The sequence below is a fragment of the Phycodurus eques genome, chromosome 15, assembly GCF_024500275.1.
Source record: "Phycodurus eques isolate BA_2022a chromosome 15, UOR_Pequ_1.1, whole genome shotgun sequence".
Taxonomy (NCBI): domain Eukaryota; kingdom Metazoa; phylum Chordata; class Actinopteri; order Syngnathiformes; family Syngnathidae; genus Phycodurus; species Phycodurus eques.
In genome coordinates this window covers 2,065,732-2,082,352 of record NC_084539.1, presented here as the reverse complement: position 1 = coordinate 2,082,352, position 16,621 = coordinate 2,065,732, and the positions used below count along the sequence as shown (strand labels likewise).

At 44.3% G+C, this 16,621-nt stretch overlaps 1 protein-coding gene across 2 annotated transcripts in view; it reads right to left on the bottom strand.

Annotated features, from left to right (window-relative positions):
• Positions 1 to 16,621, bottom strand: part of pip5kl1 (phosphatidylinositol-4-phosphate 5-kinase-like 1) — a 30,460-nt gene that overhangs the window by 9,860 nt on the left and 3,979 nt on the right. For both annotated transcript variants that reach the window (XM_061698383.1, XM_061698384.1), the window contains exons 2-3: positions 372 to 422; positions 144 to 298 (exon numbers count right to left, since the gene is read on the bottom strand). In XM_061698383.1, the coding sequence (XP_061554367.1) occupies positions 144 to 298; positions 372 to 422 (206 nt within the window). The remainder of the gene's footprint in view (positions 1 to 143; positions 299 to 371; positions 423 to 16,621) is intronic.

Below are 16,621 nucleotides of genomic sequence, written 5' to 3'. Positions count from 1 at the left end.
AGAGTACCCACAGATAACAAGTCATTATCATATGCATTTTTTCCCAACAACTCGCGTGAGGTGTCATTATTTGTTTTATGATGATTTGACGATTTAGTTGGTCAGTGAAGAAAAGAGCCTACAGTTGACTCTTGGTGACTCACGTGAGAAAGAAGTCAGCCTTGCTTTTGGAGTTGCTGATGAACTGAAGGTAGCACTTGTCAGAGCAGAGAGATCGCTGATACTCCAGTTCTGTCACCCCTAAAGATCCCCGTAGATTGGAAAACACCGGGCCAGCAAAGGTCTCCAACGTGAAGCCCTGCAGACATGAATGTGAGTCAGCAAAGCACAACGCGCTCGTGAATGTGAATGAGACGAGCACATCCGCCTACCTCGTGAACGTGAGTGTCCTCTGCTCTGAAATCAGCTTCTAACAGTTGATTCTAAAGTGAAAGAAAGTTGTTTTGAGAACATTTGCTTTCATTAAAGATAATGTTAGCCATTCATTTGATTTGTACTGTTACCAACTGGCCTTCATTTATTTTGCAGCCTGCTCAAGCAGATTGTGTAAAGCAATATTTGAGTGATGGCACTTTGGGCACAAGCACAAATCATTTTGCTAATTTAATTATCACAAGGCAAGTCATTAATGCTGAAAGAGTTCACTCGCCTGACTTGCATGAAGGCGGTGTGGGTTCAATTCCCACTCGGTGATTGTGTGAACATGAACGTAAAAGGTTCTGTCTCTACACCTGCCCTGTGATTCGACTACCGGCGACCAGTCCAGGGTGTACCGGTAGTCCACCTTGCGCCCGAAGTCAACTGGGATCAACTTGAGCTCCCTGCGACCCTCAACAGGTTAGCAGCGCAGAAAGTGGATGGATGATTACGGGGCACCACCCGGGTTACAAGGATCACAGTTTCAAGTTGAAGTCAAACATCCATCCATCTATCCATTTTCTTTACCGCTTCTCCTCACTGAAGTTACTGTCATATCAAGAAGAAGCACCCCCCCCCCCCCCCCCCCCCTTGATTATATTGCATTTTGGACAATTATGCGCTGACCAGTGTCTGGTGGAGCTCTGGAATCTGCAAAGCACGTTGGGGGGGATGAAGTGCCTCTGTTCTCTTATCAGGCCTTTGGAATGTGCATGGGTCTTGGGGACCTGGCAATGGCTAGGCACTTTTGGGCATTAGCTGCATCACAAATAGCAGCGTTACTCCATTTTTCGGTGGCCCAGTTGTAAAGTTGCCGTTTTCAACATCAAATAGCTTTTCAGTCGTGAACCAACTTGTGATGAAATAACACAGTAGCATCCGCAGAAGCTGCATTTTCCCAGGCAGTTCTACAATTTCAATGAAATCAATCGTTTGATGTCATGTGCCTGTCCGCCCTAGACACTGTATAATACATTCTTCGATCATGCAGTGGCAGGGCATAGCAAGCGTTCAGCTGGAGACAATGGCAGAGGCGACGGCAGAGACGTGTAAATCTTGTGAATCCATATGGCCGTACCTTAACAAATTCATTTATTTCATTTCAGTCATACATTCCGCTCTCAAGTACTTACTTAAGTCAATACAAAGTCCTAAAATAGCTTCGATATACAGCAGCCAACTTGGATCTTTAAGTAACAGCATGAATGTTGTCAAAGTGCATGTTGAAATAATATTCCCGTAAAGCATTATACTGCGTCAAACTTGGCACTACAGCTTGTCGGTGTGCGTGCATGAAAATTCACTTTGATTGTTGCTGTTTACAATTTCTAAAAGTACACGAGAGTTGCTGATTTCTTTTTGTATTCAACATTAAACATGTTGCAATGCTTTTCGTGCGCGCATCTGTATTATTATTTTATTTTTTTTACTTTTGTTCACATACCTTTGAGTGATGTCAAAATACAGATAACCTTGATCATTTTGGTCACGATAATTATGGTATGATATTTTCATACCGTTTCACCTCAAGGGGTCCGACAACAAGTACTGTGTACTTTGTTTAGTTTTACTGTTCATTGTGCTTGATGTACCATCATTTTGTTTAATTAAAAAAACAAACAACAACAAAAAACACCACAACAATTGTTTTTAGGGTATATTGAAGAGTTTTAAACCTTGACAAAATGCTGTTAATGCGAGGGACATTTTCTGTAATGTGCTGCCCTTTTGTTTTCAGTCTAAGTACAGACGTTGTTGTCTTGGTTTAACAACGCTTTCCTTGTGCCTTTCTCACAGAGATCTCGCGATCGTCCACAGCATGGCCCCGGAGCGTGCGTTGTATTTTTGGGACTCTGTTCGACACAACAAACAGGTCAGTCATGAAACAATCTGCAGAGTCAGCACGCTGTGCACCGCTGGGATTAGCTGTGACGTAGCAGAGCATATCAGTGTGTTGACCAGACCTTATGACTGTTGGTTCAGCACTGCTGGTACGGACACTACATTAAACTCAAGGGACTGAACTCATGTCTAGATCCCTTACTAGCACTATTTTAACCCATTCATAACACGATTAAATCGGTACAACTGCTAACATTCTGCGATTGGCCGGCGACCAGTTCAGGGTGTACCCCGTCTCTCGCCCGATGTCAGCTGGGATAGGTTCCGGCACCCCTGTCACCCTAATGAGGATAAGCGGTATGGAAAATGGATGGAACTGCTAACATTCCCAAGCAATCAAGACATATAGGAGCATAACTAAGGGATAATTCACAACATTGTTACCACCACCAAAAAAAGAAACAAAAAAAAGGATGAATAGTTTAAGGCTTTGTATGTCTCATTGTCTGCTTCTGGGAAGTGAATGAGCATAGTGTGATAAAGTGGTATGAGCGCATCAAAATATGAACATGCTCGAGCTTTGCAGGAATTGAAATGGCAATTAGTCTTCAAAACAGTATTTCTTCAACGAGTGGCCTGCACGCTATTGAGGTCGTGTCACAATTTGTTATCCACTTCAACGAACAATCAGAATCAGAATCAGAATCATCTTTATTTTGCCAAGTATGTCCGAAAAAAAACACACCCAAGGAATTTGTCTCCGGGAGTTGGAGCCGCTCTCGTACGACAACAGGCAGTCAATTGACAGAACACTTTGGAGACAGAAAGACATTGACAAAAACAGTCGCTGAGCAATAAACCTCCTTCCCAAAGAGAAGCCTCATTTCCCCCCCTCAAATAACAGATGGGGCCACATTTTCACAAAGCGATAGTCTCCAGTTCATTTGGGCATGCTACAACCTGTTATGGTAGCTGACTGCAAATCACCATAGCAGTAGCGTTAGCTCTACAAAGAGTGTGCCACCATGGCAGTCGGAAAACTTATAACTTTCCATTGAATTAAAAAGAAGAAGAATTTCTTGGCATTTTAGACCCACGTGCACACCATAGAGTCACTTGCATGCACTTTAACCCTATCCTTCTGGATCTGCGAGGTTGGCCTCTGGGGATGCTGGGCCTGTTCCCCTCTCCTCCTCTTGGGTACGGTCGTGTCTGTGCTGTCCTCCTGGGGGATGCCTCTCTCCCCGGGGTGGGACGCCGTGGTCGTCGCCCTTCTTCCCTTGGGCTGTGTGGGGTCCCGGCTGACTTGGGGCTCACGGTGGGGTGTCAGCCCCTCCAGCCTCGGACGGGCCCGCCTTATGGCCCTGCTCTGGCCACTGACCTACGGTTTGTTTTGGGGGGTTGGAATTAACCGTGGGATGGAGGTGGGGCGGTTCCCCCCCCCTATTCCCTGCGGTCTGCCGAAAGGTCAAGCCGGGCACGGACTCGCAGGAGTCTAGCCTCTTACTTCACACACACTGCACATTTTTTAATACTCAGACTGTACATACTCCGCACATTAGGCACACTCATATCTCATGCAGCGTCCCCTGGGGGACTAGCACCAGGTATGGTGGGGCGGGCGCCAGGCTGGGCGCTGACACATCTGTGCTGGTTTCCGGTCGGGTCGGCCAGTGATGAGGTGTTGCTGGTCCGGGAGAGGTTCTCGGTGATATGCACTCGCAGGAACTTGGTGCTGTGCACTCTCTCCACCATAGCACCGTTGATGTTCAGGGAGCAGGCTGGGAGTGCGCTTTCCTGAAGTCCACAACAATCTCCTTGTTTTTTTTCCACATTTAGGGAGAGATTGTTGTCCGTGCACCACCCGGCCAGGCGGCTCACCTCACTCCTGTAGTCTGTCTCGTCCCCGTTGCTGATGAGACCCGCCACAGTTGTGTCGTTTGCAAACTTGACGAAGAGGTTGGAGCTGTATGTCGGTGTGCAGTCAGAGGTCAGCGTGAAGAGGAGGGGACTCAACACACAACCTCGAGGGGCCCCTATGTTCAGAGTAATGGAGCTGGATGTGTTGCTGCCCACCTGTACTGCCTGTGGTCTCCCTGTCAGAAAGTCAGGCAGCCAGTTGCACATCGAAGTGTTGAGCCCCAGTTGATCCAATTTGTCAATCAGTAGATGAGGGATGATGAGATTGAATGCTGAGCTGAAGTCTATGAACAGCAGTCTGACATATGAGTCCAGGTGTGTGAGGGCAGAGTGGAGGGCGGTGGACCGGTTGGACCGATATGCAAAGTGGAAACTGGAAGCGGTCCAAGGAGGTGGGGAGGGAGGACTTGATGTAGTGCATGACTAGCCGCTCAAAGCACTTCATCAGGTTGGGAGTGAGCAGTAGTCACGGTAGTCATTGAGGCAGGAGGGAGACAACTTCTTTGGGACCGGGATGATGGTGGTGGCTTTGAAGTACGTGGGGACAACACCCTGACTCAACGAGGTGTTAAAGATGTCTGTGAAGACATCTGGGAGTTCAGCTGCACAGTCCCTCAGAACACGACCAGGTATGTTATCTTGGGCCCGGGGCTTTCTGTGTGTTGATCCTGTCGAGAGATCTTTTCACGCTGTCCCGGGTCAGTTTCAGCACTTGGGTCACCAGGAGGGGGTGGACCAAGGCCACAGTTGATGCCTTAACGGCCATTTTAAACACGTCAGTCATGTTTTGACGATAGGTGGCTGGAGCGAAATGTATTGTGTTGCCGAGCACTTTGTAAAACGTTTTGTGCTTTGTGACTGAGCTCTGTTGCTGCGTTACTGTCTAATTTTTTATGGACTTGTTTTTTTCACCAACTAGTAGTACATGACAATGCTTTACTTGAATAGTACATAATTATAGCAAGTGCCACTTTGGCCTTAAAAATAAAAGGCCTAGCATTAACTCTGATATGTACCCCTTCATAACATCACAGAAGAATCGAAAATCCATGATGTGGTTATGGCTATCTAATCGCTGTCATTTACCACCTATGACTGCTGTCTCAGATGATGGACTCATTGAAACATTGAGCAATTTAGGTTAAATTTAATCAACTCTTGTTCTTAAAATACCCTCCTCACCTTACCCAGTAAGTTCTTACTGGGTCTCTCAAGCGAATCTTCTACCCATCAATTTCTAGACTGCTTATTCGGCTCAGGGTTAAAGGGTATGTTACCGCACGTGACTTTGGGCAGAAGGCAGTGCATCCTGGACGGATCACCAGTCAATCACAGGGCAATTGTACAGTACTGCGTATTTTGGTTGTGAACTACTACAATACAAATAACAGCTCTGGCTAATCAAACCCTTGCAAACCCAAATCAAGCCTATTGCAAGTTTTTCTCTCTAAAGCTTATCAAATATACACTGTTTAAGGCTCAAATAAACCTGTCAATAATACACTCACTCTCTCTCTCTCTCTCTCAACCGCCCATCGACCCCCTCGCGCTCTATCTCTCTCTTTGTGTGGATGCCCCACCCCCCACTCGCTCTCTCTCTCTCTCTGTGTGTGTGTGTGTGTGTGTGTGTGTGTGTGTGTGTGTGTGTGTGTGTGGAACAAGGCTAAGGCTAAACCAAGCTACTCTTTCTGGATAACAAAAGTCCGGCCAAGCAACTTTGGCAAATGAAGGTCTAACCTCATGCATTTTTTTTTCTTTTGTGGCAGAGCTATTTTTACATCTATCCCTTTCTAGTGTTTTCTGACAATGCCTTTCATGTTGGACATATTCTCACTCGCGTATCATTCTCGCTTCCCCTTTTTATGACAACAATATCTAAAAAATATATATATAATATTCAATTTTTCACTCTTTGTTATATTTGCTAAAATCATTTAAGTTCATTTGCACCCTCATTAATGTACACACAGCACCCCATATTGACAGAAAAAAAACAGAATTGTATATACATATATATATATATATATATATACATACATATATATATATATATATATATATATATATATATGTATATATGTATATGTATGTATATACACACACGTATATATATATATATATATATACACATATACATATATATATATATATACATACATACATACATACATATATGTATATATACATACATACATACATATATATATATATATATATATATATATATATATATATATATACATACATACATACATACATACATACATACATACATACATACATATATATATATATATATATACATACATACATACATACATACATACATATATATATATATATATATATACATACAAACATATATATATACACACATACATATATATATATATATATATATATATATATACATATATATATACATATATATATATATATATATATATATATACATATATATATATATATATATATATACATATATATATATATATATATACATATACATATATATATATATATATATATATATATATATATATATACATATATATATATATATATATATATATATATATATATATATATATACACACACACACACACACACACACACACACACACACACACACACACACACACACATACTGTATACACACATGTAGCGGACACGCCATGAAAAGATGACACCCAGCACCCCAGTCTCCAGCGACCGGTTGCTCTCCCCGCCGAGATAGACGACCACAGAGTGGCGAGATTCAACTTTGCATACAGATGCTAAGTGAATCACAAGCCCGGATCATCAAAAGCAAGACACAGACATTTGCTTTTGCACGCCGACGCTAAGTGAATTACAAGCACCCGTAGGATCAAAGCAGAGACAAAAGATACCTAGTTTGCACCAAAACGCTAAATTAATTAGCTTCCACCACCAGCCAGCCCACAGACCCTCACCAACAAAGGAGTCTCCTCCCTGCTGCGTTGGTGTGACACTTGGCCAGTCAAGCTGGGACAATGGACGGGTTGCTCGAATTACATGAATGCGTGATTGTTGAGAACACTAATATTTGCAATGTGGCATTTGTGTAGTGTGGAGTTAAACATTTCATCTGGTTCAGTTGACAACAGATTCGACATCCAAGACATTCAAGTTTGCAGAAATACAGTCACTCGTGGTGTTCATGTAAACTTCTTAAAATATTAAATCCCAGTCAAGTCCGGTAAAGAGTGTGGTTAATGAACCCGCGTTCCGTCGCCTTTGGGTGTCGTGACACGCATACAAAAAAATTAGTGTGTGTTTTTTACCCCAAAAATTAGTATGTGAAAATATCGATGCATTTTAGTCGCCGTTTGCTTTTCAAACACACTAAAGGATTTTATTGTGAACTGGTCTGGGGGTAAACAAGGGTGTTTATTGCGGAAAGTATCAAATGGAAATCAGATAAGGGTGTGGGAGTGTGTTTCAGGAAAGCTCCCTGCAGGGTGCATTTGGAGGCCACAAAGAACAGATATCGGAGAAGACAATGGCTGCGGGGGGTTGCTGTAAACATGAGAAGACCGCGCCTGGAGCCAGCGGCAAAGGGCCAGCATTCTGCAGAGCAATGATGACGTCAGATGGGACCACGGACCAATCAGACGACAGCGATTCCATACTTCCTCTTTTAAACATATAAGTATAAGTCGGGAACAGGAACAGATAGCTTTGTTCAGTCTGCGCTGTCTCTACTGAGTCTAGGATAAGCGTGGCTGCTGACCCAGAGCTTTGTAAAATGTGTAGACTCCTCTGTCAGGAATAAATTGGTTGACTTTTAACACATCGTTATATTTGTACTTTGTAAAACGAACATGCATGGAACATCGAGAGTAATAGGTGATTATAAAATTCAGGTTCCTTCAAATGGTGACCCCGACGTGATCCTGCAAGGGCATTAGCTAAAGAGATAGAGGAGTGGACAGGGATTCAATTGGACTGCAATCTCCCCGGCGCACCGACAGAAAAAGGTGAGCGGAAACCGGTTTGATTAAATCACGAATTCTGCACATTGGAAATTGTGAAATTTGTGAGACTTGTGGTAGTTGTTTCACTGTCAATTGTTACTAGAACGTTGTGCTGTTATTGTTGTATTTATCGAAAGTCAGGGTAACAGAGGACCTGACTGGTCAGGGTAACGAGGTTCCTGACCGAGCAGGATAATAGATATCCTGGGAGAAAGTAGGGTAACAAGGTACCTGCTTAGACTGATTTGAAATCAAGACGCGGTTTCATATTGTAACGTTTTGGTAGACGTTGGGGATTTTGGGACCCTCAAAAACCGATTTAGAATAAGATGAGTGTGTCACCAAAACGCTGGGGTGTGTATTGGACAGTCGAGTGTAGAGGAAATGAATGCGATATGTATCGGAGTGATTGCCAGAAGTCATTGGAGGATTTGTGGATTGAAATAGAAGATCAGTTGTTTGCTGGCATTGAAAGAAACAAGCAGGATTTAGAAGTGTGTGGGCAAAGTGGAAAAAGGAAAAGTTGGACGCTGCAGGGTGGATGGAGAAAAGAGATTTGAAGAGAAAATAAAAATAGAAGAGAATGTAAAATTGAGGAGATGGCATGGCAGCTGTACGGCGAAAAAAAAAGTGACAAATTCCCCCACTAAATCACAGACTAACCAATTCCAGACCTTCCCAAAAGCGGCCCCCCAGTAACTTCCCTTTATCCGGCTTTGCCGGTTGAGGAAGCTGCTCAAATGACAGACCAATTGTAGAGGGTAAATAAAACTCCCATCAATTCCGCACGAGCCCGCATTAAAAAAGGTGGTTTAATATACCAAAAATTGTCTTTAAAAGATTTTGAGTTTTTACAGAAACGGCTGCCCGGACTGGCTGCTGGCGGTGAAATGTGGATCCAGGCGCTGAAAAACGTTGACAGACAGCATGAGCCTGGCGTGTGCTGACGTATGTTTGTGGTCACACGTTCCCGCCCTCCTAGCCGACGTTGACGAAACACCCGGACTTCAAATCTCTCATGGATCCCAGTTCTCACTTCGAAAATTGCATAAGAATTTGGACAGATAAGACAGGGTCAAACCCTTCCCGTTTAAGGGAGGCAAATGTTATTTATTGCTTTGCTTGACACATTGCCAGCTGAAGTTAGGGCTGAACTTATTAAAGACACTGACCTCATGAAAGGGGGAGATAGCTACTTTAATCGTCATGTGTCTCACCATTGGCCCAGGCCCGTAAAGTGGCCATTGGCCAAAAAAAAAAAAAAAAAAAAAATTGAAGCAGAAAAGCAGATGTGGATGGCGCAGGGGTCAACGAGGGGACGAGGCGGGAGTCGTGACATGGGATACACCATCGGGGGCAGGGCAAGCGCTCGCTGACCTCCACCGGACCAAGCATGCTTCAACTGTGGTCAGTATGGACACTGGAGGCCCCACCTCAAAGAGGAGGCTACAGAACTCCACGTGGCAGAGGTGGCAATAGCATCCACAGCAGGCTCCACAGCGACAACAGCTATGCAGGAGTGCCCATGAGTCTGCCGATTATGACACCATTAAAATGGTGAAGGGGGGTGGGGTGTGTGTGGGGGGGGGGAGGGTACCAGTGAATCTGATGGGCAGAGATCTGCTTATTAAAACCAGGGCTACCATCCTTTGCAGCCCGGACCAACTGACGATACGGTTCCCAGATGGGACCGTGATGAACTAAGAGTAAAAAATTGTCCGCCTGATGGAACATGGTGCAAGATTTACTTCCGGAAGCGACCGCTAACATATATTAGGCCCGACTTAAACCAGAAACAAAGGCGGGAGGCGGCGTCTCCTCTGCCTTCCTGCGTTGGAGACCCTGAATCGACTCTCTTGCCTCCTACAGCCCTCCGATCGATCCCCTCCATCTCACACTGTACTATGATAAAAATGACAATTTGGTTTACAGAGAAGCCTTTGAGTCAATACAGGATGAAAACTGGACGCTCAATAGTACATGTATTTACATAGGGAAGCAAGGTGTGGCAGCTGCCTCCACCTTGACGCCAGACCAGAGTGAGTGGTTCATGATGAGTTTGACATCTTTTCCACACATTTCACTTGCACTAGGTCATGAAGCCTGAGAACTGGGACCCAAGGTAAGGAAATGTCATTTGGCAAATGATTGGCAACAAGGTCAATACTCAATTTGTTGTACTCACTTATTATTGAATGTTTTTGTATTCAGGTTGCCACGGTAGACCGGGAATGTTGGAGCATGTGACTTTCCATGGCAGAGAGCTCTCGGACCATGAGGAGGCCGCACAGTTGTTGAATTCGCTGCTGGACTCACTGTAGTCCGAGGGGCCTGCCGATGAAGGACTATAAACAGCCGTGACTTCGGTAACATTTGAGGTAGACCCGACTGCTTTTGTTAACGTGCCGTAGAATCCCTGTAAACAAGAGGCCGCTGAAGACATCGCGGAGACCCAAATTCTGAATTCCAAACGCTTTGGTCCATGAATGATTTTATGAAACCCTCCGCTCAAGCTGCAGAACTGCTGGCCATGTACAGGGCAGTGGAGTTATCTGAAGGTCAGAGTTTTACTATTTATTAATGCTGCGGCTGATGCCGCGGCTAAAACAAACAAACAAAAAAAGTAGTCGGCTATCAAATGGATGAGGAAGGAAATTATGTTGTTAAACAGGATCAGTTAATTGACTTTCTCCCTGCAGTAACAGTTGATGTAGTGTGCGGCGCCAAAGGAAGACAAACATGAGGGGCAAAAGAAAGATGCTGAGTATGACGACAAGACGAAGCTGTAATTTGGCCCTAGGAGACTGGTCTTAACTACAGGAAGGTTCACGTGGTTAGTGGTTGAGGAAGCACAAGCCCCGGCATATGAGAGTTATGTGTCAATGGTGTACAAGCTGCGCTTTTGGTGGCACCCTGATCTACTGCGTAAGGTAAATGATTTTTGTGTTTTTGTGATATATGTCAAGATTTCAGTGTTGACCCTACAACGAAGAGGGAACTGCCGATGCCCAAATGATGTGGTGGTAATGGACTGAAAAGCGACAATGGTGGTCCCAGTCCAAGGAATAAGGTACTTAATGATTGTCGACACTTTTTCTGGATGTCCAAAAGAAGATGCGCCGTCTGTCGTCAAAGCGCTGGTTAACCATTATATCCCGACACATGAGTTTCCACGACTAATCAGATCGGACAAGTGGTTTTACGTGTCACGTAAAACCACTACGTGTCTGTGATACATATATAAATATTCTGTGTGATACATTTTATAAATTGTGTACACAATATAAAGTAAACCTTTGATGAATAAAATTATTATGAATATATATGTAAATATTTATAAAGTGCTTTAAAGGGTACCCATTATATTTATTAAATAAATAAATAAGGTATACGTATTGTATGTATACATAGGTATGCATACGATATTCTGGAAGATAAATTAACGCGTGTGCCCGGCGGATGTGATCAAGGCAGAGTGGGAAGTCCGAATCTGGGAAGTCCTTCGGTGTCCTCGAGCTCTAAAATCGCAGGGAACTGGCACCAAATTGTTTATGACAGGACACAGGCGTCCTAGCTGGGGGGGCCAGCTTTACGACTGGGTGCGTGTGTGAGTTTTACGATCGGCGGGGCATATGGTAGAGGCGTGGTATTAGGGCCTTTTTGGGGTCCACCCTCTTGACTTTGTTCTGGAGTAATAAAAAGTGGGATACAAGGGGGTGGTATTGCAAAGGCCAGGGAAAGATTTACAATAGGGTCGGTTAATTAATGCAATGGATAGAGGCCTGGGTTGTAGTAGGTGAGGGTGACATGATTTGATACTTTGCCAGATGGAATATTGGGAATTGGGGGACTTAGGCAAACAGTTAGTTACGGCATATTTGCGAAAGCAATGAAGGACATCTGTAGATTTGTAAAGGTACCTGGGTGGTTAGTTGAGCGACATCTAACCAAGCCACTCCTTTTACACCTAGATAGTGATAAAAATGAATTATTATTAGCCCGAGCTATTTTCAAATCGTCACTCTTGCAGAAAAATCGCTTTACTGAGGCCAAGGCCTAGGAAGACCGAGTGTGGTGATTGTAATATTTGTTTCAAACCTATCAACCTTCGAATACAAGCTGCATGTTTGCAGGGGATGAGTTAACGGTTTGCCCAAACAGGAACGAGGGAAGTCGGATTTTAATTGCGATACAGAAGCCTCACTTGGCTGTACAAGTTTTATAACTCTCAAATTATGGATGTGGCTCCGCATACTGGGTAAGAGCGCTAATGCTTCCAAATGGGATGGTTAGGTGTTATGCTTCAACCAATTAAGTGTTCTGTGTTCAGTTTTGTCTGCGTGGTGTTCATGGGAATGGACATCCACTCCTGCGTGCAGGTCAATGTTATTGTCTGAGAAGTCTCGCTTGTCATGTTAATTGTTTATGTTTTGTGTTTAATGTTTGTGTCGTTTTAATTAAAAGCAGAAACGGAGCTCCAATGACGCCGGCTAAAAGAAGTAATGACGGATGTGATCACGTGCAAGAGACTACAGTCCTTTAGTTACCAAGGACAGTGTGACTGACAAGTGAATACGCTCTACGCAGACTGTTGAGTGACCGACCTTTGCGACTGTGTACGTGATGAAGAGGGGGTGACTGTTTGTTGAGATAACATTATTTTACAGGATGCCCAGGAGGATGCAGCTTGATAGTGTTGTCGTATTGCAGGTCGTTGGAGTGCTGACTTAACCCTGATTTTTATGTGATTCTTGGTCGATTGACATTAACACTTTTGTGAAACAGGTTAATGATTAATTGGGGAATAAGGTTAATGTGGGGTGACAATTGCTGACTTGTCCCTTCTCTGGCGTACGTATACAGGAATTATGTAGTCTACCCCTTTGGCAGGAGTATCTTTTGCAGAGTTGTGATTAATTTATATAAGGGTTTGTTTGCAGGTCTTGTCAGCTGGCCCTCTGCGACGGGGAAGACGACATGTTTGATTGTGGATGGTGTTGTGTGTGGATATTGTGTTTTGGTGTTAAATTTGTCATTTAACATGGGGGGAAATATGTACATCCTGTATGTCTGGCCGAAGAAGGTCGTAAACATGACTCTGGTGATCTCCCTGATTATAGTTAGAGGAATCTATTTCGGAATGCCTTCAAAACAAGAAGAACAAGTGGAAAAGAGGGCCGTGAAGCCTACAGGGGCCCTAGAGTTGAATTACACGCTGTGGGAAAGGACGCTGGAAGGAGGAAAACTTTACTGCTGCTACTAAGTTTGAGTCGACCTGTGCCTACCAGCTGATGACTATTGACAATCTGGAGGGTGAGTGCCAGCGCTGGGACCACGTGTATCCTCTAACTAAGGTAAAAGGCGCTCCCCTCTATGATGTCGAAATGGTCCCGTCCCTACCTTGCATCTTCCAAAATAAGAGTACGGTAACTTTAGGCCCCAATAACAAACTTTCCCGATCAATTAGCCACCCGGATCCACAGTTTTGTAAATTCACACTTTTTATTGACTATTATGATGTGGCCCGATTGAGTAGGATGAAGTCTGATTTGTGGCGGATGTGTGGTAATGGTCTGTTCTGGGACTTGCTACCCAGTGGATGGACAGGCACTTGTGCATTGGTTTGTATGATAACCCCCCCAGTGATCAAGCCTCTCTCTCAGCAGGAAATCAACCATATGGCGGACTTCACCTGGGAGCGTGACTGGTGTGTGTGTGTGTGTGGGGGGGGGTGTATTATTCCTTTTCTCAGGAGTCTTGTCCTCAGGATTGCTCAAGGCCTTTGGGGGAAGGAACCCCATGGCCAATATCTGCAGCTGCCACTGAAAGTGGAAGTGGAGACCATGAGGGCGCTCGCTCTGTTGAGCGACGCCTTTGTATCCTCTTCCCAAGTTTTTTTGGGATATTTGCGATATTTAGTTTGGGCTTTATTGAGTATTGTAACTAACTGGGCTGCATGTTTGGAGCATGTTGATCTCTGAAAATCAGAGATCAAAAGGGGGATTAAAGGGTTTTATTGCGAACTGGTCTGGGGGTAAACAAGGGTGTTTATTGCAGAAAGTATAAAATGGAAATCAGATAAGGGTGTGGGAATGTGTTTCAGGAAAGCTCCCAGCAGGGTGCATGTGGAGGCCACAAAGAACAGATGTCGGAGAAGACAATGGCTGCGGAGGGTTGCTGTAAACATGAGAAGACCGCGCCTGGAGCCAGCAGCAAATGGCCATCATTCTGCAGAGCAATGATGACGTCAGATGGGACCATGGACCAATCAGACGACAGCGATTCCGTACTTCCTCTTTGAAACATTGTATTGTATTGTATTGTATTGTATTGTATTGGGGCAGGAACAGATAGCTTTGTTCAGTCTGCGCTGTCTCTGCTGAGGTTAGGATAAGCTTAGCTACTGACCCAGAGCTCTGTAAAATGTATCGATTCCTCTGTCAGGAATAAATTGGTTGACTTTTAACACGTCGTTATAATTGTAGTTCTCTCACGAAAACGAACACGCATTGAACCTCGAGAGTAATAGGTGATTATAAAATTCAGGTTCCTTCATCACGCAGAACCTTTATCTGTCAGTGCACGATTTTCTGGTACACTGATTACATGCCATATCCCTATGTGGCTCATGTCTAACAGAATGAAGGAATTGGATGAAGGTTGTTAGGAGGCAAATTTAAAGTAAAAAATAATAATAATTACCCGATGAAAGCCGCAAACAAAGTGTGGCTTTGTGCAGACTACACAAAAAGGAGTTTACGTACCATCAGAGCGCTTCAACGCTCCTGTACAATCTAAATGCAAAGCATGTCGGCGCAAGCACAGAGAAAGGCAGAGCTGTTAGCGCTAGCAGTCACGGCACGAGTTTTCAGCGTTGTCGGCAAACCAAACTCGAGCAGGTGATCGGATTCAGGATGACATCTAGTAAGTCCACGTCGGTGAAAATCACAAATTCACTCGGAAAGTGGATTGCTCTGGACTGCAGACCACTAGTAGTAGTAGTAGTAGAAGACAAATGATTGAAAAATGTGCTACAGATAGCAACATGCGATCCAAGTTTTCAACTGCCATGCCGAAAGAGGATTTCCGGCAAAATTCAACAACTAAATGACACAGAAAAGCAAGCTAAATTGGATGCATTGCAAAAAGCTCAATATGTGACCCTGACTGGGGATCACTGGACCTCTCGAATTACGTCAGCGTCACTGCGCACGTTGCTGATGTCACAGATGGGACATGGCATCTACTATCTTTTGCCCTAGCTATGCAGAAGACGATCACCAGGGTTAAGGTTGTGCACAGCAATTCCTCTCTGTGGCAGGCGAATGGGGAATCCTACAAAAAGTCACCACAAATGGAACAGACAGTGCTCGAACGATGATAGCTGCAGCAAGACACCTCCCATTCCAACACATGCCTTGTATTGCTCACATCTTGCAAAGACCCATAACTGTTAAAACCACATTTGTATAGAATTTATCAGCAAATTATGGTGGAAAATAGGTATTTGGTCACCGACAAACAAGCAAGCTTGCTGGCTCTCACAGACCTGTAACTTCTTCTTTAAGAGGCTCCTCTGTTCTCCACACGTTACCTGTATTAATGGCACCTGTTTGAAGTCGTTAGCAGTATAAAAGACACCTGTCCACCTCAAACAGTCTCACTCCAAACTCAACTATGGGCAAGACCAAAGGGGACACCAGAAACAAAATTGTAGACCTGCACTAGGCTGGGTGTGCAATAGGTAAGCAGCTTGGTGTGAAGAAATCAACTGTTGGAGCAATTATTAGAAAATGGAAGACATACAAGATAATGATAATCCGCGATTTGTGGCTCCACACAAGATCTCACCCTGTGGGGTTAAAATGATGGTGAGCAAAAATCCCAGAAGTACACGGGAGGGGGGTTGGGCAACCTAGTGAATGACCTGCAGAGAGCTGGGACCAAAGTAACAAAGGCTACCATCAGTAACACACTACAGTGCCAGGGACTCAAATCCTGCAGTGCCAGATGTGTCCCCCTGCTTAAGCCAGTACATGTCCAGGCCCGTCTGAAGTTTGCTGGAGATCATTTGGATGATCCAGAAGAGGATTGGGAGAATGTCATATGGTCAGAAGAAACCAAAAATAGAACTTTTTGGTAAAAACTCAACTTGTCGTGTTTGGAGGCATCCAAAGAACACCATACCTACTGTGATGCATGGGGGTGGAAACATCATGCTTAGGGGCTGTTTTTCTGCAAAGGGACCAGGACGACTGATCCGTGGAAAGGAAAGAATGAATGGGGCAATGTATCGTGAGATTGTGAGTGAAAACCTCCTTCCATCAGCAAGGGCATTGAAGATGAAACGTGGCTGGGTCTTTCGGCATGACGATCCCAAACACACCGCCCGGGCAACGAAGGAGTGGCTTCGTAAGAAGCATTTCAAGGTCCTGGAGTGGCC